The sequence below is a fragment of the Dreissena polymorpha genome, chromosome 1 (genome assembly GCF_020536995.1).
Source record: "Dreissena polymorpha isolate Duluth1 chromosome 1, UMN_Dpol_1.0, whole genome shotgun sequence".
NCBI classification, from domain to species: Eukaryota; Metazoa; Mollusca; class Bivalvia; order Myida; family Dreissenidae; genus Dreissena; species Dreissena polymorpha.
In genome coordinates, this window is record NC_068355.1 from 54,655,030 (window position 1) to 54,680,435 (window position 25,406).

The 25,406-nt window shown below is 35.4% G+C and overlaps 1 protein-coding gene across 1 annotated transcript; it reads right to left on the reverse strand.

The window, feature by feature from the left end:
• Nucleotides 1-464: 464 nt before the first annotated feature.
• Nucleotides 465-24,667, reverse strand: LOC127881540 (uncharacterized). Its single transcript, XM_052429471.1, has 9 exons — nucleotides 24,584-24,667; nucleotides 20,468-21,400; nucleotides 19,893-19,961; nucleotides 15,929-16,935; nucleotides 13,189-13,463; nucleotides 12,374-12,485; nucleotides 6,202-6,322; nucleotides 2,009-2,124; nucleotides 465-1,275 (listed from the first exon to the last, which is right to left on the reverse strand). Exons 2-9 carry the CDS (start codon nucleotides 21,390-21,392, stop codon nucleotides 1,222-1,224), a joined length of 2,679 nt encoding a protein of 892 aa, XP_052285431.1. The 5' UTR covers nucleotides 21,393-21,400; nucleotides 24,584-24,667; the 3' UTR covers nucleotides 465-1,221.
• Between the last annotated feature and the right edge of the window lie 739 nt (nucleotides 24,668-25,406).

Here is a 25,406-nt window from a genome sequence, read left to right on the forward strand (position 1 = left end):
ATATGACTGATATACTGATGAAGATTGTGAAAAAATCTAAATAAACAACAAGAGATGTGTTTGTCAGAAACACAATGCCCCCTATTGCGCCGCTTTGAAAAAAAGTAATATATCATTTGGCAGGTTTAGAAATTATTTCCCTTTTAAAGCTTATTACTTCCCTTGGATTGTATTTTTTTACTTTTGACCTTGAAGGATGACCTTTACCTTTCACCACTTAAAATGGGCAGCTCCATCAGACACACATGCATGCCAAATATGAAGTTGCTATCTTCAATATGCAAAAGTTATCAAATTTTAACCAAGGTTAAAGTTTTGGGACAGAATGACAGACAGGCCATAAACAATATTCCCCCTCTTCTTCGAAGAAGGGGGCATAAAAACAAACATACTCTGGCAATCACAGCAAGGCCAATGTTTATTGTACCTTGATAAAAAGTATTAATATATAACAACACAACAGCTTATGACTTAATTAGCTTAATTTTATTTATAGCAAAGAAAATAAGAATTAAAACATGATTCAACATGTATAGCAAAACAATAAATGCTAAGAACAATATTCAGCACTGCCTTCTACTGGCCTACATCACAGATGCCCTATTATATTTACAGTACATTGTAAGTAAAAACAAACAGGTCAAAACAACAATTCAAAAGATTGTTTCAGGAAAATGCAAGTTTAGGTAGGTATTTGAATGAATAACAGACAAATGTTCATCCATTAAATTATATATAAGATGTTGTAACACCATAACACAATTTATGTAGATGAACATTTAATACTCTATTCAAATATGTAACATTATGTAACATTTAAATTTGAAATGTTGGCACTAAAATGGTTAATAATAGTGATCAAAATGTACAATAATTACTCAATTTCACAAAATATTAAAGTCATATCATTAAGCTTTTTCTGTTATTTCAGAAAAATAGTACCTAAAGCATTTTTTAGAAAAAAATAGTAGCAACAATTTAACAACAAAAACTTGAATAAACAAGAATCACATATCGTGTATCTTACATAAAACAGCAACAACAACAACTACAATGTCATTTTAAGCATCACAATTATATTAATCATATCATTGCCTTAGAAACATTGGTCTATAAACCCCATTGGTAAACAGTAAATAACACAATATTCTTTGAATAAAACTGGAGTTTCTTGAACAATCTTTCACTTTTCAGCTTTTGTAAACATTTCTTATGACACTTTCACGACTGATCGGGCGCACCAACCTTACCACGGCACACAGGGCAGGTTCCAGACTGTAAAAACAATACATCAAGACATGATATATATCGAGAAATTATGTACAGGTAAAATGGAAATTAATTATAATAATTAATATCTTTTAAATTGCTTATAGATAATGTTTGTAATTCAATTACATTTTGTAATGGTAATTATTTGTACAAGTATTTTATACTATTTTGAAGTAAGCTGACAAATATCACAATGAAAATGAAAGATTGTATAAACCGTACCTAGCACAACCTGCTCTGAACACATAGATGGGGAAAAGCTTTGCTCTTATTGCAATACTTGTGAGAGCCATGTCATGTGAAAATGGGTTTTTATGCCATATCCGGCCAGCTAATTTTTTTACCAGACTGCATGCAAAAGGTCTCTGGTCTCATTAGTGGATAGAGTAGCTCTAATTCAGACTACGCAAATCCCCAGGCTGGTCTGAAGCTGGGCTGGCTGAACATGACATCAACCCAAATTTTGCATGATATGATTCATGTTAACTATACAAGATACCAAGGAAGATGCACTAGTATATTGCAAGGTCACAGTTTCTTATTGAATTATTATGTCTACCTAGCAACCAGGTTCAATCACCACCTGAAAGCAATCCTTGGATCTTTATGGCCACTAAGTACTGATCATAACCAGCAAAAAGGATTCTAAAAGCTTAAATAAAGGGGTTAAAACAAAGACCTGTATCTTACATAGGATAATAGTGCAGCCAGACTGCAAGGCTACACTCCACCATACCTTGCAGAGCCATGCCTGGATACATAGCGGATGGAAGATGTGTTGGCATAGTAACTGGGTCATCAGCTCCTCAAGCTCACAGGGACACAGGCAGATGGCACAGCACTGGTGCTGCTCTGTAAAAAAAAAACAAAGTCGCATATGAGCCGCGTTCTGAGAAAACTGGGCTTAATGCATGTGCGTAAAGTGTAGTCACAGATTAGCCTGTGCGGTCAGCACAGGCTAATCAGGGACTACACTTTCCGCTTTTATGGTATTTTTAGTTTCAAGGATGTGCCTCCTTACCGAAAATCAAGTTTAGGCGTAAAGTGCTGTCCCTGATTAGCCTGTGTGGACTGCACAGGCTAATCTGGGACAACACTTTATGCACATGCATTATGCCCAGTTTTCTCAGAACGCGACTCATATTATCCAGTCCAAAACAAGAAATCACATTGTGAATAGTTTCTTACCATAGTCAGGGTTGGCAGATCAAGATATAGCTTAAGATATAAGAATTGAAATATGATTTTCTGATTTTTGTTCTTTTTTCACATATTTCCTACAATTATGGTTCTCTGCATACAAAATCAATGTTTAAGAAAAAATTTGCGAACATTTAAGAATCTCATACATTTGAAGTTATTGACCCTAAAAAAAATCCACATTCATTTCTGAACCATTAATTTTTAAATTCATCTTACTAACATAACAATTGATAAAGCAAGAATTAGTTGGTATATATTTATACAAAAATGCATTATATATGAATATTTGATAGAAAATAAGGTGTAACAAAAGGAACACAAAAATTACAGGAAAATAAGACTAGTTTTAGTATCATCCAACAGAAAACTAAAAAAATCCCAATAAGTACTGTAGTAAGTAATTTTTTTTAGTAATAAGTTATTTTTAAAAGAATTAAATACAAATCAGAATGAAAATACAAACTTTGAACACAGAAGTTTCCTATAATGTATCCTTGATGAAAAGCATACAAGAATATCAGTGAATCCGATGAATGCTCCAAAATGCAGTGCTCAGTTCAGAAAGTTTTGCTTGTGTGGAAACAAATTATTTTTCAAGGGGCAATAACTTATAGACAGCCCATTGGAGTGTAATGACACGAAATATGCTTATTTCAAACCTGTTAGTGATTCTGCATATAAAATTTCATTCTAATCCAATCATTGGTTCCATTTATCTTGCACAAAAAGATAAAAATCATTTAAAAATGTCATTTTAATAATCTAAGACAAACAATGCCTGGACAATTATTGGAATGAAACAACCTGAAAATATAAATAAGAGCTGTCAGAAGACAACGCGCTCGACTTTTCAAGTGCTTGACAGTATAACATAAGCCATCATGGGAAAATTTTTCATATTCTTTAAGGTCAGGGTAATATAGTCATATTCTAACTGGAAGAGGACCATAATTGAAACACATTGATTGCTTATGTTTTAAAGAAGTGGTGTGTACATTATAGACGATTCTGAGTTCATGTATATTTTCCACAATCTATTAAACATAAATTTTGTAAAGACATAAAACAAAGTTTGATAGCAATAGCTTGGGTGGTATGGTTGGACGATCTGTCAAAAATAAAATAATAAAAATAAATATTTCAAATTCTTTTTGGGTGGGTGGGGGGTGAGGGTGAAGAGAAGGAATAATGTAGGGATGTGGTCATTTATGAGATATCTTTCAAAAATAAGGAAAAAAGGGAAAACAAATTATAATTTTTATTTTTTGGGGTGTGTGGGAGAACGTTTGTGTAGAGTCCATTGTGGAATGTCAGGTAAGTGTTGTTTTGTCAAAGTATTAATCAAATCTGATCATAAATAAAGAAGTTATGACAATTTGAGCAAAATATAATAATTTGACCTTGAGAGTCAAGGTCATTCAAAGGTCAAAGTCAAATTCAACTTGCCAGGTACAGTTCCCTCATTAAAGTAAGAGAGTAATTGAAGTTTGAAAGCAATAGCTTTGATACTTTAGAAGTAAAGTGGATCTAAATACAAAATTTAACAAAATATTCAAAGTTACTAAGTCAACAAGATGTGTTTAAGAAACACAATGTCCCCCTATATGATGTTTGACATTGTAGGATGACCTTGACCTTGTGAAGGATGACCTTGACCTTGACCTTTCACCACTCAAAATGTGCAGCTCCATGAGATACACATGCATGCCAAATATCAAGTTGCTATCTTCAATATTGCAAAAGTATTCATAAAATAAGCGATTTGGGCCACATATATTTGACCTCTGACCTTGAAGGATGACCTTGACCTTGACCTTTCACCACTCAAAATGAGCAGCTCCATGAGATGCACATGCATGCCAAATATCAAGTTGCTATCTTCAATATTGCAAAAGTATTCATAAAATGAGCGATTTTGGCCACATATAATTGACCTCTGACCTTGAAGGATGACCTTGACCTTGACCTTTCACCACTCAAAATGTGCAGCTCCATGAGATACACATGCATGCCAAATATCAAGTTGCTATCTTTAATATTGCAAAAGTATTCATAAAATGAGCGATTTTGGCCACATATATTTGACCTCTCACCTTGAAGGATGACCTTGACCTTGACCTTTCACCACTCAAAATGTGCAGCTTCATGAGATACACATGCATGCCAAATATGAAGTTGCTATCTTCAATATAGCAAAAGTTATTGCAAAATGTTAAAGTTGGCGCAAACAGACAGACAGACCAACAGACAGACAGGGCAAAAACAATATGTCCCCCACTACTATAGTGGGGGACATAAAAAGGGCCATAATTTCGTCAAAACCCAAACCAGAGTTATGCAACTTGTCCTGTACAGTCTCTTTATGATAGTTAGGAAGTGTTTAAAGTCTGAAAGCAATAGCTATGATACTTTAGGAGTAAAGTGGACCAAACACAAAACATAACAAAATTCTCAATTTTCTAAGTATAAAAGGGGCCATAATTTTGTCAAAATGCCAGTCAGAGTTACATAACTTTGCCTGCACAGTCCCCTTATGATAGTTAGCAAGTGTTTCAAGTCTGAAAGCAATAACTACGATACTTTAGGAGTAAAGTGGACCAAAACACAAAACTTTCTTTCAATTTTCTTAGTTAAAAAAAGGCATAACTCTTAAAACAATGCTGACAGAGTTATGCACCTTGACCTAAACAATTGTCTTGTTGCCATAAAGAAGTATTCCAAGTCTGAGTTAATTATCTTTAATAGTGTTAAAGTTATTTGACCACAAACTTGATCAAAAGGTAGAGGTCCATGCAAGGTACCTACGTGCCAAATATGTACGAGATCGGTAAAATATTGAAGGCGCTATGAGAAACTGTAACGAAAGTGTGACGAAAAAATATATTATTAGCCTCGATGATTGACCTTGACCCCAGTGACCTCAAACCTCATCAAAAGGTAGAGGTCCATGCAAAGTACCTAGATTCCAAATATGTAAGAGATCGGTAAAATATTGAAGGCGCTATGAGAAACTGTAACAAAAGTGTGACAGAAGGAAGGACAAACTGGCAACTAAATGCTTCCCGAAATTTTTGGAGAGCATAAGACAGACAAAACAGTTTTATAAGGCATTGATGTTAATCCCAATTTATCCTTAGCTTGCTGTCTTATCCCAACTTCACATGAATGTATGAGTACATTACCTATGAGCTCCTGAGTGAGGCAGATGGTGTCCAGGCTGTCAATGTATACATTACCTATGAGCTCTTGAGTGAAATAGATGGTGGGCAGGCTGTCAATGTGTACATTACCTATGAGCTCCTGAGTGAGGCAGATGGTGGGCAGGCTGTCAATGTGTACATTACCTATGAGCTTCTGAGTGAGGCAGATGGTGGGCAGACTATCAATGTGTACATTACCTATGAGCTCCTGAGTAAGATAGATGGTTGTCAGGCTGTCAATGTGTACATTACCTATGAGCTCCTGAGTGAGGCAGATGGTGGGCAGACTATCAATGTGTACATTACCTATGAGCTCCTGAGTGAGATAGATGGGGGACAGGCTGTCAATGTGTACATTACATAATTATGAGCTCCTGAGTGAGGCAGATGGTGGACAAGCTGTCAATGTGTACATTACCTACGAGCTCCTGAGTAAGATAGATGGTGGACAGGATGTCAATGTGTACATTACCTTTGAGCTCCTGAGTGAGATAGATGGTGGACAGGCTGTCAATGTGTACATTACCTATGAGCTCCTGAGTGAGGCAGATGGTTGGCAGGCTGTCAATGACAGAGCTTGAGGCTGGCGGGGCAGCCTGTTCACTCAGCAAGTCAGGCTGCACCGAGAGCATCTGTTGGATCACGTCCTGTATAAGGGATAGCAAGACATAACATCAACTCAAGGTATGAAAGCAGCACATGCTTTTATTATATGATCTTAATGATAGAAAAGATTAAATCAGTCTCCATAGTGGTCCAAGAACGTACATCTTTATACTTGTATATAAATAATATTCTCGGCTGTCCAGTTAGCAGCGAAACATTAGTCTGAGTGGTTGGTACATGCACTTCTCAGTTTGGCGACTAGAGTTCAATCCCGTCTCAGGGGCATATGAGTTTGGTTGGTCACAATACCAGACTGGTGGGTTTTCAGAGCATTGCAGTCCCCCCCCCCCCTCACTGTACACAAATAACAGGACCACAAAAAACTATACAAATATTTCAGTAAAAAAACTAGAGATTTGTCACAGACGTGACGTATACCCTGACATGCCGCTTTGACACAGACTATTTTGCATTCTGTCTTCACAAAACAAGAGAATCAAATTTATGGCAATTTTTTAGAATTATAATGCCATTATCATTTATGGCCATTTCAACCTTTGAACTCTTGAATTCTATCGCATGACATGCCGTCCAATAACTGTGAACAAAATTAATGTACAGAGTTTAAAATCTCACAAATATTGACATAGTTATGGCCCGGACAAGCTCATTTATGGCCATTTTTTTACTTTTGAACTCAAAGTGTGACCTTGACCTTGGAGATATCGACGTAATTCTTTCGCACGACACACACTCAAATAATGGTGAACAAACGTGTCAATTATTTTAAAATCTCACAATGAACAACATAGTTATGGCCCGGACAAGCTCATTTATGGCCATTTTTGACCTTTGAACTCAAAGTGTGACCTTGACCTTGGATATATTGAAGTAATTCTTTTGCGCAACACATCGTCCAATTATGGTCAACAAATATGCCAAATGATTTTAAAATCTCACAACGAATGACATAGTTATGGCCTGGACAAGCTCATTAATGGCCTTTTTTGACCTTCGAACTCAAAGTGTGACCTTGACCTTGGAGATATCGATGTAATTCTTTTGCTCAACACACTGTCCAATGATGGTGAACAAATGTGCCATATGATTTTAAAATCTCACAATGAACGACATAGTTATGGCCCGGACAAGCTCATTTATGGCCATTTTTTACCTTTGAACTCAAAGTGTGACCTTGACCGCGAGATATTGACGTAATTCTTTCGCGCGACATACCGTCTAATGATGGTGAACAAATTTGCCAAATGATTTTAAAATTTCACAATAAATGATAAAAGTTATGGCCACGGACATGAATTTGACCATTGAACTCCAAGTGTGTCCTTTACCTTGGAGATATCAACATACTTTTTTCACACGACACACCGTCCGATGATGGTGAACAAATGTACCAAGTAAATTTAAAATCTAATGATAAATAACAAAGTATTGGTCCGAACAAACTTTCGGTTTAAAACACAATAAGTGACCCCGTGACCTAGTTTTTGACCCGGCATGACCCATATTCAAAGTTTACCTAGACATAATCTAGATACAACTTGTGACCAAGTTTGGTGAAGATCGGATGAAGTTTCGGGACAGATCGACAGACAGACCGACCGACCTACAGACAGACCGACAAAGTGACTCCTATATAGCCCCCATTACCAATGGTAATGGGGGTATAATAAATAGCTGGAACTTGCAGATATAATGCAACATTCGTCCAAACTTTTGTAAATCTAATATGTTACTTAGGTAGGAGTTTAGTTACTAATTCAATCGTTTTCTGCAATTCATCAGTTTGTATCAGTTTATAATATTCCATATTTTTTGCTTCTTTCAACACATGCAGAAGTTGAATACACAGGAAACTAAATAATATTTATTGGATTTGTATCAAGTATTATATTTATTGTTGTAAATTGTTAGAAAATTTAGTCATCTTATATTTGTATATCATTTAAAAAATATATATTTTTAGATTTTGTTAATCTAATTAATCTTCATTGTTGTTTTAGTTCATTTCTCAACTCTTTTATTACAGCTTTGGATTAAAGTTTTATACATATATAACCAGAGCTCTAGATAAGAGGCGTATCTGCGTATTTACGCATTGAAAAAATAAAAAAACGCATTAAAAATCGGCCCAGTACGTAACAAAACGCTTTACAAATCTTGGTACGTATTTTAAATCGATTAAAGTGCGTAACCGGTTTAACAATAATCCAGTTAAGTTTTTAGTGTAAGGTAACCTTTGAATCAAAAGTAAGTCAATCAAAATAAGTTTGTAATAAAAATGGCGGCCCATCATGTTTGTGGATCGAAAAGGGACGTTTTAAGCAACTTGCGGGAATATTTTTAAAGAAAGTCTGTTCATATTGTCTTTTTAAATATATTCTGTTTGCATTTGAAAATTTAAATAACAAATAATAATACTATTTCTAGATTAAACACGCCTTTTACTTTTTCCGTTTTCTATGGAAATGGAAAATACCCCTAAATATTCCTAACCCTTTATGGCTGAAACAAAGGAGTAAAATACGCATTGACAATAATATCAGGGGGTGAAATACCCTTTAGACTAAATCCTTATCTGGAGCTCTGTATATAACTAGCAAATCTCAATTTAACTAAATATGTTGAATTACCTCTCTTCATTTTGCTAACAATAATTTTACAAAAATAATTGCCCTTGAAAAATTGGAAAAGTGTGCTTAAATATGTAAAATATTACTAATGGCAGATAGTTAAAATGGGTTTTTTTCCTCTGAAATACATATTCAAACTTAATTACAACAAATATCACAACCTTTTTGTAAAAAATACACGTCCAAATGAAAGTCTACAGACCACTTTAATGGTACTCCTGCTTACTAAAGGCATCAAACCCTCAAATTCAGAGTAAGGAAATAAGTACAAATGGTGGTAAAGAATGTTCCTATAAAAAAAAAACTGTTTTATTCCTTCACTGGTAAAAATTCCTGATGATACTTCTAGCTAGAGTAGAGTACAGTAGAGATAAACATGTTGGCCAAGTTTAAGATTGAGTCACAAATGGGCCTCCATAGTGAAACAATGTTTTCTAAGACTTGAACTGGTGACATAGTTTTCCATCACACAGGTGACCTACATTAAAACTAGAGATTTTGTCATAATTACTATTCTGACCAAGTTTCGTTAAAATTGGACAAAAAGTGGCCTCTAGTACGATAACAGCTAAAAGTTGATGACCCATACCCACAACAAGAGACTGAGTGACCACAATAGCTAAAAATAATTAAAGCTGAGTTTGACACATTGGAAGAGTCACTGCAAAGAATTAGGGGTTTAAACCAGTTTCATGGTGAACTAAAGCGAACATTTTGCCAATAAAATAATGACTCAAGTGAAGGTAAATATTGTTTCACCCCAGACACAATAACACGGTTAAAAAAGGTTAATGCTGGGCTTAGAGACGTACAAATGGTCCAATGTAACACAATTTGGGGATGAAATCTTACTAGAAGGTGTGCCAAACCTCACTCTGAGCCAGGACAGAATGATGTAGAATAAGGGTTTTGGGGGAGCAGATGCAAAAAAAGGGTTTGGGAGGAGCAGATGCAGAATAAGGGTTTGGGAGGAGCAGATGCAGAGTAAGGGTTTGGGAAGAGCAGATACAGAATAAGGGTTTGGGAGGAGCAGATGCAGAATAAGGGTTTGGGAAGAGCAGATGCAGAATAAGGGTTTGGGAGGAGCAGATGAAGAATAAGGGTTTGGGAAGATGCAGAATAAGGGTTTGGGAGGAGAAGATGCAGAATAAGGGTTTGGGAGGAGCAGATGCAAAACAAGAGGGCCAAGATGGCCCTAGTTCGCTTACCTGAGAGGAGTCGGTTCATTTAATCTTTATCAAACGTCAAACTTGACCTAGATATTGTCCAGACAAACATCCTGGTCAAGTTTCATCATTATTGAACCAAAACTCTGGCGTATGGAGTGTTTTCGTTTTTGTAAGATTTTACCTGGTGACCTATATTTTAAGTTGACCCCCCTTACCAAACATAAAACTTTGCTTACAAAAATAAATATTTTGACCAAGATTCATAAAATCTGAAAAAAAATTGACCTCTAGAGTGTTTACAAGGATTTTGTATAATATAATGAAAATTTGGACAATCTAAGGGCAATAATAATATGGCATTAATTATGTGAATTTGCCTATTATTAAACTTGACAGATCTTTCAGCAATTTTCAAAAAGAATGCTTGAGAAGTGTGAATGCTAGAGTGTTTACAAACCAAATGTGGAAGAACGGACAAAGACCAATTCTAAAACCTCACCTGAGCAATCAGGTGAGCTAAAAAGTGTGTTTCACCGATCTGAGCCATTTTCCAACTTGTCCGAGAAATCAATAAAACCAATGTATTGACTAAGTTTCACGATGATTAGGCAAAAAATGAGACTTCTATAGTGTTCGATCACAAGGTTTCTCTCTAGTCACATAGGGAAAACTGCCCCCCTCCCTGGCGGCCATGTTTTTTTACCGATCGGGACCATTTGCAAACTTATCTGAGATATATACAAAACCAATCATTTCACCAAGTTCCATGATGATTGGGCAAACAAATGTGACTTCTAGAGTGTTCACAAGCTTTTTTTACTACATAAATATAAGAAAACTGCCCCCCCCCCCCCCCCCCCGGCAGCCATGTTATTCAACTGACCAGTACCATTTTTTGACTCAACTCTTGAATCAAGGAAACAAATGTTCTGACCAAATTTCATGAAAATTGGGCCAAAATTGTGACTTCTAGAGTGTTAACATGTTTTCACTGTATACAAATAGAGAAAAATGCCCCGCCCACTGTCTGCCATGTTTTTCACCAATCTGGACCATTTTTGAACTCGTCCGAGATATCAATAAAACCAATGTTTTGTCCAACTTTCATGATGATTGGGCAAACATTGTGACTTATAGTGTGTTTACAAGGTTTCTCTATAACCAAATAAGGAAAACTGCCCCGCCCACTGGTGGCCATGTTTTTCAACCGACCAGAACCACTTTTTAACATAACCAACATATCATTAAGACAAACATTTTGACAAAGTTACATGAAGATTGGGCTCTTCTACAGTGTTTACAAGGTTTTTCTTTTTTTTGACTTAGTGACCTAGTTTTTGACCCAGCATGACCCAGTTTCCAACTCCATCGAGATATTATTGGGACAAATCTTCTGACCAAGTTTCATGAAGATCGGACAAAAAATGTGGCCTCTAGAGTGTTTACAAGGCATCTCTATAGCCAAATAAGGAAAACTGCCCCACCCACTGGCGGCAATGTTTTTCAACACACCAGAACCACTTTTAAACTCAACCAGGCAACATATCATTAAGACAAACATTTTGACAAAGTTACATGAAGATTGGGCATGAAATGTGACTTCTACAGTGTTTACAAGTTTTTTCTTTTTTTTGACCTAGTGACCTAGTTTTTGACCCGGCACGACCCAGTTTCGAACACGAACGAGATTTGATTGGGACGAAGCATCTGACCAAGTTTCATGAAGATCGGACGATAAATGTGGCTTCTAGAGTGTTTACAAACAAATGTGGACGGACGGACAGACAACGGACAAAGACCGGTCACAAAAGCTCACCTGAGCAATCAGGTGAGCTAAAAAGGGTTTGGGAGGAGCAGATGCAGAATATGGGTTTGGGAGGAGGCGGATACAGAATAAGGGTTTGGGAGCAGCAGATGCAGAATAGGGGTTTGGGAGGAGCAGGTGCAGAATAAGGGTTTGGGTGGATTAGATGCAGAATAAGGGTTTGGAAGGAGCAGGTGCAGAATAAGGGTTTGGAAGGAGCAGAATAAGGCCATAAAAATATCTCATTGTTGCTTTATCCTATTTATTTAGTTTCAACCTGTTAATTGCCTTGGTAGAAGAACTACCTTGCTTGATGTTATATAAGAGGATAATGAGAGAAAGCTCCTTGAAAGGTAAGAAATATAAGCCTCATCATGTGAAAATGAGTAAAATGTCATATGCAGCCAGAAACAGTCCAGCCCAGCCTGTGAATCTGTTTAGCTCAGACCAGACTGTGTGGTAACTAACCTCTAGCATGACAGAGAGGGGTGTGTTGTCAATAGTGAGCCAATGCCAGTCTAGTTCACTCTCTGGTCTCTCCATGAGCAGGTAGTCGTAGTCATCCAAAAACATCCTTCGGCTTAAAGACCAAATATCTTTTAGTAACGAAAGGGCCATTTTTTACAAAATAATGAAAGGATTCTCATTATAATGTTATGACTATAGAAACAGCTCAATGTATTCACCATTCAATTTATCTCGCCTAAAACACGTTTTTCTAAAGTCAATAAAGCTGCACAAATGCTCAGTAGTGAATGTTATTATAACGATATGAAACAAATTTTAACCCTTTCAGTGCGGGAACCGAATTTTGAAGGCCTTTTGCAAACAGTTTGGATCCAGATGAAATGCCACAGAACGTGGCATCTCATCAGGATCCAAACTGTTTGCTATTCTGATAGTATTCTTTGAAAAAAATCAAAGAAAATAATAATTTTAGAAATTCAGCAGACGACATTTTAGCAGACGACAAATTTCCCAGCATGCAAAGGGTTAATCTGGCAAATACTCTACACAAGAACTCTAATGAAAACATTTTACCAGGATGCCTACTATGTATAAAAGAATTATTAAGTGGTTAATCTAATTATAGACATATGAACAAATTTTTATCTTGCCAATTCTCTCCAAAAGAACTTTCAGTAAAACATTTGACCTGGATGCATGATATAAACATGAGAATTATTAAAAAGATAACATATTCAATACTAGTTGATACCAAATACATTTTTTTAACAAACTATCCTTTGATTCAATTACTGGCATATTCCAATTATATTTACCTCAACGAATCAAAACTACTGTCCCCAGATCGAGAATTCATGTTCGGATCGCCAAACGAGAAATGTAGCCCGGAATCATGACCGGCCGAGGCATAACCCCCCTGTGACCTTTCCGATAGGTCAAGGCTAAGTGGCTGGGTCAAGGCAAGCTGTTCAGTGTAATGGTTGTGGGAAGAACGCATCATCTGACAGTGCTCACACTCGCACTCAAATTCATCATCGGCGTCCAGGCTCGAATCCAATGATGAAAAACCTGATCCTGGTGAGCTGACGTCCTGTTAAAATAAATATTTGTTTATCACTTTCCCACTCAGAAGCAAAGAGAAAATAGCTATATGCAAACAGCATAAAACCAGAACAGCCTGCGAGTAACTCGCAGTCTGTCCAGATTTTATGCTGTTTGCTGCTTACCAGTATTTAAGGCTTGAAAAGAAGCCTTTTAAATTTGAATCTAGAAAGAAAGTCGTCAAAATACGTATCTAAGTGGTAAACGGATAAGTTGGAATATCAATACAATATATGACATGCAATACTGCAATAACAGCAGTCGTTAAGAAGCATCCTGTTTTTGATTATGAACCTTACTTCAGCTTCAATTGAATGTTGGAATGTGCCATCCATCAAACTGTTGGAATGAGCACATCAGAACATTTAATTTCAAAATCCCAGTTCAATCGTTTTACCAAGGGAAATACATAGGAATTCATACTACTGAACATTTTATTAATGATTATATTGAATCAATCAATTGGCATACAGATTGCTGATGGCAAATTGCTAACCTAAAAGTTATAGCCAGGGTTGGCACCAATCAACCACCCCGGTTTTAATCGGCGTTTTTTACCGGTTAAAACTGCCCCGGTCAATACTCCTGAAGTGGTCATTACTGTTCAATACTGGTTGATTGAACTTTAACCCCAATTTGATTAATATTCCATGCTTAATTAAACAATATTGATAATATAAATTTAACAGACATGTTGCCAATAATGTCTTAAGCTATTAATACCCACTATTTTATACCTATTCATGCAATTTGTAGGCCAATCTCTCAAAATTTTGCAAATTAGTCAAAGTTAGTCAATTAGATTTTTCTAGTCAATTGAACTTTTTTTCAATTCTAATAAATAATAAATGTTCAGATAATTATGAGCTTGATTCAACAAGAACCTGTCAATTACTGTGTATTACTTATTCCTCATGCCCACTGTCCCCAAAGTCTTCTCACCTAACAGGTTGGGGCACCCAACACTAATAATAGGGCCTTAAATTGCACCTTTTTAACACAACCCTTACTTGTCATGTATTCTTGTCTACGTTTCTTTAAGTACTTTTTAAACAAAATAGTGATTTTATTTTCCATTGATATAAAAATAAAAAACATTATAAGAAATAATTATTAAAAGAAAAAAATAATTGAAAAGAAGAGTCTAGAGTAGACCCACAATTAGAAAACATTATTTGTTGGCAAAAACAAGAACTTTGATGGCTTATTCATTTGAAGACCAATTGAACTATTAAATATGAAAGGAAAAAACAACCTCTTAATACAGAAAGGAGACAAGTTAGAAGTAGCTATTAAATTAATAGCAAGTTATCTCCTTTTGTGTGAGTGAAATGAAATAGCCTAAGGGCAGATTTGCTTTGTTGTCAATATCAGAGACATAACACTGCATGCATTTTATTACCAATTAAGGCTAAGGGGCCAGATTTATGACCCTAAAAAAAAACAGTTCTGTTTGTCCATCTGCTTATCAAATAGATTTATAAATAGATCAGTGCAATACTATGGTAACTAAAATAGTAATAATACTTTAGTCACAGTTGTGATACACTGAGATAAAGATATTGCCTTAGTTCTTATGCATTTGTGGCCATTTCCATAAATAATAAAGAAGTAATTTTTTACAGCTTTAAAGATTTTTTTAACAATAAAAAAAACTCAACAAAAGTTTATCAATTACAGAATAATGATTGATTTAATATAGAATAGCTTAAAGTCTTCCTTGTGATGTTTAAATTCTACAATTTTCAATCGACCAGAATTGACCAATAATGACCAGTAATGCCCAGTATTGACCCGGTTTTAACCGGGTATTGACCGCCGGCCCAGTCAATACTCAATTGACCGGTCAATATGCCAACCCTGGTTATAGCAAAGCCTTTCTGCTTTATATTTTATTCATAGCTCTGAATTCCGATTGAAGGAGACTGTGACAAGCATGATAAAAAAGAGCTCGGAAATGCTTCCTGCTTTTTCTTAGAAGAGATTCTTATAAGTCCTGTATTATCACTATTCTCAATGTTAAATACCAGCAACTCTTAGACCTTAGTCCTTAATCAATAAATTTTTTACTACACATACTTTAAACTTTATCTTTATCCATTTGCTGTATACAGAGTGTCATGTCATGTATGCAGATAATTCTTACAGGACTAATTCATGACAATTATCATGCTCTTTTTCAAAGTCATTAATTTATAATAATTAATGCATTATGCATACATATTGGTCGGTATTCATTTGATTTTTCTGTACTACTATGGACCGTGGAAATATGGTTGCAAGAACTTGGATGCATGTTTCTCTTTGCTTTTTAAAGACTGAATTTTGACAGCTTTTTTTACTTCCAATTAAATCCATACATTCCACCTGCCCTTGTCTATTAGCTTCCAGTATAATTGCCTTAAATGCACACTTTGAGGACTGCTGACAACTGCCCAACGACATGTATATTACCTCAAATGCACACTTAGGTCGATCAGACGAATCCCTGCTTTTGCTACTTGGCTCTTCCAAAGGTGAAGACAGATTGTTCCTAAATGACAACTCAAACGAGTCGCCACTGCTTCTATGCCTAGACCTCTCGAGGATCTGCTCAACATATTTCTGGTCCAAGTCATCGTCCGAGCTTCTACACTCCAGTCCGTCCTCTCCACATGGAACGAAACATCCGTCATGACACAAACAGATGCCTCTCATACAACTCGAACAAAGGCGATGGTTGGAGACAGAAGAATGACTAGAATTATTAAGAAATCGCCTATCAAATGCCCTTTGACAAACGTTTGCACCGGAGTTTGAACCTCCGGGATCTGCCAAAGGCTGGTCTATATCATTGACTAAGTCTAACAATCCAGTACAAAGGTCTATACTGTTGTTCCTATTTCTCTCTCGAACATGGAATGGATCTTCTAACGAAGACTCAAAGGCCTGCTGTCCAGCATATTCGTTTTCAAACAGTGCATCATCACTTTTCTCATCTCTGATGCTTGACAATGCAAACAAGCGTCCATTTAATTCATTATCATCACTCCTAACTTCATTTACAGAAGCACCTGCATTGGCCCAGCTTTCTAGCCTCTTTTTCCAATGTTCTTCATCTTCACTTTCTTTTTTATGCTTATTGTTTTGCCTATGAGTCTTAACTGGAAGATTATTGTCTTTTGCTGCAGTTTTATCTACATTATCCCTAACTACATAATCCCTCCTTTCAGGAACAGGTTTTTTATTAGTTTTTGTAATATTTCTACTATTTACTGATTCTGCCTTAGTATGTAGATCTAATCTAGTGGCACTTTCTGGAGGAGCACTAAGTTCTGTATTGGTATCATGTGTCTCACTGGTAGTACCCAATCTACGAAAACGTTCAGGCAGATAAGGAATTGCATACTGCAATCCTGCCACAGCGTTTGACATTGCACTGCTCATGTGTCGCTGACTAGACCTAGCACCATTCTGCGACCCTGAAATACAAATCAAAGTTTAGTGGCCTTTTTTTTTTTACTCAATTCTGTGTAGAAATCTTTCAAATGGCATGTAAAGAGCGAACCACTGCTATTCTTTTCTAGACACCAATTTCACCAAACTACTTGGCATATATTTTCCCAAGTAAACATACCATTCTCTTAAAAGGCTTTCATAACTCAAAATTCTTTAAAGCATTAAAATACATACAAAAATACTGAAAATTTATATCATTTACTTACGTAACATTTTCAGACTTCACAAACATACTGTAATTTTCATATCCATAGTTTGATTTGGACAAGGATAATGTTAAGGTTTGAATATAATAAATATAGCAAGTCACAAATGAGATAATGTTCAGCAACATGTTGTCAATGTTTCTTAAAGGGACCTTTTCACGTTTTGGTAAATTGCAAAATAATTACAAATATAGTTCAGAATTTGCGTTGTAGTTATGATATTTGTGAGGAAACATTCATACTGAACGTTAACCATGCTCTATAATATCCATTAAATGCATCTTTTGACTATTTTAAAAACCTGTGAATTATAAAGCTTTGCAATGCGAAACGAGGATTTGTTATATACAGTATAAAATACATCATTCATTGTATAATCATAGATGGCAGAGTGGTCTAAGACTTTTACTCCAGGAGTCAGTGGTTTGAGCCCAATTGAAGGTTACTTTTTTTTCTCTCTTTAATTTTATTCCTATCTTTTACTTGAGCTTTAAGATCTTATGTTTACATTTATAAATATAACGCATTTAATGACAAACTTCAAAACATGCCCAAATTTGCGAAAAGGTCCCTTTAACAAATCAAAGTTATTTAATGACAACTGTTAGAGCAATTCTAGTCATAAACAACTAGAAATGGCAAGGCATGTTTGACCCAGGGGCGCCCCAGGGTTGGTAATGTGGCCATGCATAGCTGAGATTGACCGTATTGTCATAAGAGAAGTTCAGTATCAATTAGAAGTAATCAGTGTAGAAATGAAGAAGTTATAGTAAAAGGCAATTTTGGGTGGGTGTGGCCTATGTGGGGGGGGGGGGGGGGGGCGCCCTAGGGTTGGTAATGGGGCCATGCATGCATGTAGTTGAGATTGACAGTATTGTGTATTGAAATAAGAGAAGTTCAGCATCAATTAGAAATAAAGGAATTCTAGTAAAAGGCAATTTTGGATGGGTGTGGCCTATGTGGGCGGGGCGCCCCAGGGTTAGTAATGGGACCATGCATAGTTGAGATTGACTGTATTGTCATAAGAGAAGTTCAGTATCAATGAGAAGTGAATCGCAGGGATGGAAATAAGTGGTTTCCCGTGAGCTCGGGGCAAGTAGATTTTGGCCTGGGCAACTCAATTTCAAAAGTTGGTAGTCCGGCTGGGCAACTTGGTTTTTTAAAGCTTAAAACAATTCAGTTCAATAAAAATTGAATAACAATTGACCACCATGGATCAATACTAGTTAAATAACATTCATTATTTAGGAAAAGGACATGATTCAATTCAGGCTCATAATAATACATCATGCATTGAACATGTGTAATGACAGCAATTTTATTTAATTATCTATTATTTTATTAAAAGAATGTATAATATACACATGTACATATTTCTGGGCTCGTTATTCTTTATCTGGGCATCCAAAATACTAAAGATGGTTGCTCATGCGGGTAACCAATAGTAAGAAGTTAGTTTAAATCCCTGAATCGGTATAGAAATGAAGAAGTTATAGTAAAAGGCAATTTTGGGTGGGTGTGGCCTATGTTGGCGGGGCGCCCCAGGGTTAGTTATGGGGCAATGCATAGTTGAGATTGACCGTATTGTCATAAGAGAAGTTCAGTATCAATTGAAAGTGAATCGGTGTAGAAATGAAGAAGTTATAGTAAAAGGCAATTTTGGGTGGATGTGGCCTATGTTGGCGAGGCGCCCCAGGGTTGGTAATGGGGCCATGCATAAGATTGACCGTATTGTCATAAGAGAAGTTCAGTATCAATTGAAAGTGAATCGGTGTAGAAATGAAGAAATTATAGTAAAAGGCAATTTTGGGTGGGTGTGGTCTATGTGGGCAGGTTGGTAATGGGGCCATGCATAGTTGAGATTGATGGTATTGTCATAAGAGAGGTTCAGTATCAATTTGAAGTAAATCTGTGTAGAAATGAAGAAGTGAATGTAAAATAACATAAAACAAGAGCACCGCATAACAGGTGCCACGCTCGGCTGCGGGTGCAGTTTTGAATAAATGAAAGCTTGACAGATTTTTTTTTTTTAGAGGTCACAGTGACCTTGACCTTTGACCTAGTGACCCAAAAATGGGTGTGGCATGTAGAACTCATCAAGGTGCATCTACATATGAAGTTTCAAAGTTGTAGTTTGAAGCACTTTTATTTTAGAGCGAATGTTCAAAACCTTAACAAACCTTGACACGGACATCGGACACGACGATCTGGCTATGACAATACCTCGGGTTTTCTCCGAAAACAGCGGAGCTAAAAATTGAGTGAAAATCTCTGACCCGGCCCCACCCCGACCCCCATAACTTTTGACCCAGGGGTCAGATCAAAACTCTAAATAGTGCAGGGTCGCACATATGCTCATAGCTACCATGTGTGTAAGTTTCAAGGTTTTAGTGCTTATAGTGTAGGAGATAGTGGCCATGACGGACATAAGATGGAGATAACCACAATATCCCCTCTTTTTTCCGAAAAGTGTGGGGATAATAAAGATATTTTTTGTTAAAAACAAATTTACCAAAAATGTTAAAACTAAAACAAGAAATGTTTTTGACTGTCAAGCAATTTCAGACCAGAACTTGTTTTAATTAATGGTAGAGAACAAATTCTTGCATGGGACAATGATAGACAATATTTCTTTCTTGCGCAGTCATTGTTCATGAATTAAAGAATTCATACACGCATGTATTCAATGTTTATAAGTACAGGGCCAGAATTACCTATATCAGGTGGCGAAGGTGGACTGTCTCGTTCTATTTTACGGCAAATGATTTCATCTCGTACAGGATCTGAAAGAACAAGAACACAAAAACATATCTACATGTATGTACAGAATAAAGGAAAACATCTATATTTTAAGTTTGGAACCACTACGTATGCTTGAGAATCTTAATAATTTATAGAACTGTAGAAAAAATCATTTGTAAAACAGTTATGCACCCTCTACAGCCATCATCATTTAAGTTGAATTTGATTTAAACTAATGGAATTGAAGAACAGAAATGGCTCAACATGTCTATTCCAGAGCCTAAATACATGTATTTAGCCAATAAATATTTTCATGAAATTTGGAGATAAATGCAGACTTTTAGAATACATTTTAACTCAAGAGAGACTGTGATCCACTGACTGACCATCTTTACCACATGTACATCAGACTAACTTGGAATATTTGATGGTGGGTATAACAATACAATTGTCAACAAGGAAGCCCAAAGTTTATTTTTTAAGTGATCAAATAATGATTTAGAATAAAAAATTTATCAAATATTATCTCAAAGTGTCGTTAACATACCATAAATAAATTCACCACCAGCAAGATTTCCTTCAGAGACAAAGTCAAATGTGCATTTTGCTTGGGTCTTTTCTTTTCTCTTCTTTGTTGTATTTTTTATTTTCTCAGTCTTTTCTTTCTTACTACTGTTCAGTTTTAAACCTTTCTTTGTACTTGTTCCACTGCATTGGGTCCCATCAGTTTTTACTTTAGCTTTCGCACCACTTGACTTTACAAATCCATCACAACTAGATTGGATATCGCTGCAATCTTGCCTCCCAAAGCCATAACTTCCCTCAGACCATGTGCTTAGGTCCATACAACATGAGCTGTTTTCCATGTCTTCAAGTTCAAAATCCTTATTGTTATTAGCTTTATGCTTTGCATTATCTACAGTTCTTTTATCTTGTCTAAAACCAATTTTCTCAAGAAAAGATTTGGATCGAGACATCTCAGTTAGCGGAAGTGGTTTCTTGTAAAGATGACTATCAGATATACTGGCTGTGGAAAACGGCTGTGACTTTTCGTTGGATGATTTACTGGGCACTACTTCTCTATTTGATGCTTCTGTATCACCTTCCGAAACTGGGACTTTGATCTTCTTTTCATTTTTAAAACCTAACTTTTCAGCTATGTAACGACGTAGGGCAAGCCCCGATTTTTTCCACCGTTCTTTGGCAGTAAGATATTCTTGTTCTTTGGCCTTAACTATATCATGTGAACTACCCTTAGATAAAGAACTCTTATCATTAGAACTTGTGTTTTTTACATTAACATGTTTAGCATTACATTTATGTTTGTCATTGTGGCTGTTTTTATTTGATGAACGTGTTTCTGAAAGTTTAATGGAGGAACTGGATTCTGTAGGATTTCCATCCTTGGTCTTCCTGTTTTTCTCAAGGTTGTAAAGGTTTTTAGGCCTTGCTCCACCACAACCTTCATCCATTTTGATTCCTGAAATCATCAAATAGTAATTTTTTAAGCATTCAATAAAATTAAGCTGAACATATCAACTATATATGCCTTCTAGAAAGACATTAAGTCTGACTAAGATAGGCTCCAGTCTTAATAGACCTAATCAAGACAGAAATAACACATAATCAAATTTAGTTGACAAAGTATAATTGAATTGCTTCTATTGTTTGTTATAGAAAACCATATTATTATGCAGGGTCAATTTTCTAACAACTCAAGACACAAAAATTGTGTTTCTAAATACCATTAACATGTTTCGTGAATGGTACTTTGAAAAAATGCTTATGTCAAAAATGAGAATTTTTAATTTTCTTACATCTTAAAATGATTCTGGGCCCATTGAAACCTATGGATTTTAGCTATTTTTCACAAAGGAGAAAATTGGTTCTTACGTTATAATGACACTCAAAACAAAATATATTACCGGTAAACAAATGTAAATCTGCTTTAAGCACACAAATAGCATTTATTATGTAAAATAAAATTATAATAAAATTAAGACAATCTTCCAGTCAGGGCCAAAAAAACTTTCTTTGAAGAAGCCGAATATCGGCCTCTTCCCCAACCGAATAACCACTTTTGTTCCCCTAATTTGACCAAAATTTTCCCCAATATTGGAAAAATTCCCCACCAAAAATAATATCTAAACTTCGTATAAAAATGAAAATTGTTCGCTTGTCGAGCCGTAACTTAGGCTGGAAAAAAACAGAGCTGTAAAAAATCTCCTGGGGGGTGTTTGCATCGGTTGAATACGCCTTTCATTACCTGCCATATTATTCTATTAGAGGGGTAAGCGTATTGATCGGATAAGTTGTGATTACCTCACGGAGCATGACATAATTTTGAAAAAAAAAATTCACTATCAAATATATATATAACAAGGTATGCAACTCAAAATCACCCCAAAACGGGGTGCATCGCTTTGAACAGCCATATCTTCATCAATTGTGCAGCGATTTTCACGATCTCGGTCTTATTCAACGCAGAAATGAATTTCCTTTCTGGAAATGTATTATGTCTTGCAATATTTTTACAAATGCTGGGTCAACTTGTAAGAAATAACAAGATACACATCTCGCATGCCCCAGTTGACAATGATCATGCAGTCTTTAAGACTGAAATCTTCACGGAGTAAAGGGCATCTTCCCTACAAAGTTCATGTACCTTGATACCATAATTCAATAAAACGTATGAAAAAACATTATAACCGTTCTTGTGGTTACATTATGCATCAAGACTAACTGTCCAGCGCCGTTTGAAACCTTTGTTTACATACATTTCCACTAACTGACATTTTAATCACACGAGTGATTTCATTGGTCCAATGCGGAGGTGTGTCTTTACAACTGGAGATTTCATTCATAAAGACTGCATGATCATTGTCAACTGGGTCATGCAAGTTGTGTATATTCACATTGCTAAATTAATTTATGATTATAGAAGATCAGGGTTTTTTCTCCACTTTTTGGGAAGATAGCCCATGGCTTTGGAATTGGGAATTTTATCGGCATTTTCATGAAATTAAGAAAATAAATTCACTAGTAGGGCTGTAACGATTCATTCGAATATTCGAATTACTCAAATACGGCTGTGGATGAATTGTATTCGTTATTCGCCACCTCCCGAACCGAATATTTTACGAATACAAACAATGTGGTTTCGAAATTGAAAGTTTAATCATCTTATCTTACCTTACAAATGAAGATCCATACAATTAACCCCTATATTCAAATGTATGCACCGGTTGAATATTTACGACATTGAATTGAAAAATCTTTCTATGGTTGTTTAATGATTATTTAGGTAAATACGAGTGATTTGATGCTCAAACATACAAAGGATTAGCAGATGGAATTTCTTTTTTGTTTATCTTTACGACAATGATTGTGCAACTTATCAACAAACATGGAGCCTAGCAAAGGGAATGCTATTGATAATGTTGACACTACTAGTCATGTTTACAAAACTGTGTTCAAAGTTTAAGTAGTTCTAGTCCTGTTTTGTTATTTCAAAGTGTTATATTTCATATTTTCAGTATGCAATGATACTAAATTAATCAAATTTACAAATACTCATAGTTTCATACTATATAATGTCATGTCAAGTTGTCAGTATTATTTTTGTTCATTGAAATTCATATTCGCCAATATATATTCGTATTCGCCACCCTGTATTCGTGATACGTATCGTATTCGTAATCTGGTGTATTTGTTACAGCCCTATTCACTAACCTTTTTTTTCACACGAAAAGTCCACTGATTAGGGAAATACTAAATTTGATATGACTCTTTATAATCATTCAAATTAAAAGAACAAAATCATATAATACTTTGCTAGATGCAATTGAATTAAAATTGAGATAAAATACACATTAGACACTACTTTCTAAAAACAAATGTTTTTTGTTTTTTTTTGAAAATTGGGAATTTTTTGCCACATTTTGGGAAAAAAAGTATTCTTTTTGGGATTGGGAACATAGCCGAATATCAGCTATAAAATCGGGCCAAAAAAAACCCTTTAGATGGATTTAAAATTACTTGTTTGGCTAGAAGTTTTTATTGCAAAACAATGCAACACTAATTTTAGTCAGACTGCAAGATTCAATGTGCTAAAAAGGCCTGGGAAAGGCCCTGTGTGTCGTTACAATTGGCATTGACTCAATCTCCAATTTCTCTTGGCAGACTCCATTAAACCTCTGAGAAATGTGTCAAAAGTATTGTCTAATGAAAGTAGATTGTTGCATGCTTTAATTCAACCTTCAAGACGTTAATGCTTGTTTCATGCACATTTTCAATACCTTATTTGTCTGATAGTGAAATTACTGTCAGATTTGTCTGATTTTTCATGAAATCTGCTTTTTAATTTATTAAAACAGAAAAAAACGTAACATTTCGCAACATATATGATGAATTGTTATTTGCGCATTGTTACGTACACAAAAACAAGTCGGTCAATCATATTCATTGAATTAAATGTTTATTCTAAATGCAAACTAAAAGTAAATCACAACCAATTGCCGAAATATTTTGTCCGAAATCATATTTACTTTCATAATATCATTTAATTATGCAAACTATGAAGATTAACGCGCGAAACTTAATGCGTTAACGTCTTTCCAAATTGTATCATAAATAAAAGTTTATTGTTATGAGTTTTACTTACGATTTTTCTTTAATGATTATGTAAATAGCTACAATGTATATCTTTTCCTACATGTTACTATTAAATATCCTTAGATGTAATATTTGCCGTAACGATAGGTTATGGATCACCATTCAATTTGCCGGCTTCAAACTTTGGTGTGAATGCGAAGCACGAGCTTTAAATTTATAACAAAACTAGTTGTTTATGTGTTGCAAATTGTTATTTGCAAAATTTTGGTTTGGGTTAACAGATACACATAAAAAAAGTAATGGCTATCATAATTTAAGTGCTAGAAAACCTTAAAGTTGAACTATATGCACGAAAGACGAGATCTTAAAAAGTATGCAGTACAGTAGGTCCAGTTAAATTTCTTTAGACTGATGACCGGGCATGGACCCACTACCTTTCACTGACTTGTTGAGTATAAAAAATAGCAGTCAATATCGACACATCTAGCATGTGTGTTCGTAGTATCGACCCTCTCTATGAAAACATTTTAATTTTTGAAGTGAAAAATAATTAAAACACACATCTTTCATAAGAAAACTCATAGTCAAATGTGTATTCTTGGACGTTTGTTTGTATAGGTCCCTGGTTTAACCTAGCTTTTCACCTTAGCTGACCTTTTTAAGCTTCGAAATAGAAAACGTGAAATCTACAAACATTAATCACATTTACATTAATAGGTAATTCCATTGACTTTCCATTTTTGATAAGTATATGGCGTGAAAAGGGATACTAGAGTGTGCTGTACACGATGTATACTGTGTGTTCAGTATGCAACAATTGTATCTCAAATGATAAGGCTTGGGAGATAGAACTGTTTTACACTTAAATCTCG

Excerpts from the sequence above, each read along its gene's own strand:
- LOC127881540 (XM_052429471.1), bottom strand. The coding sequence starts at position 21,392 with ATGGATGAAGGTTGTGGTGGAGCAAGGCCTAAAAACCTTTACAACCTT. Across the intron at positions 16,936-19,892 it reads ACCTTCGCCACCTGATATAG|GGTCGCAGAATGGTGCTAGG; the intron begins GTAATTCTGGCC and ends TTTGTATTTCAG. Across the intron at positions 2,125-6,201 it reads CCTCACTCAGGAGCTCATAG|AGCAGCACCAGTGCTGTGCC; the intron begins GTAATGTACACA and ends TTTTTTTTACAG.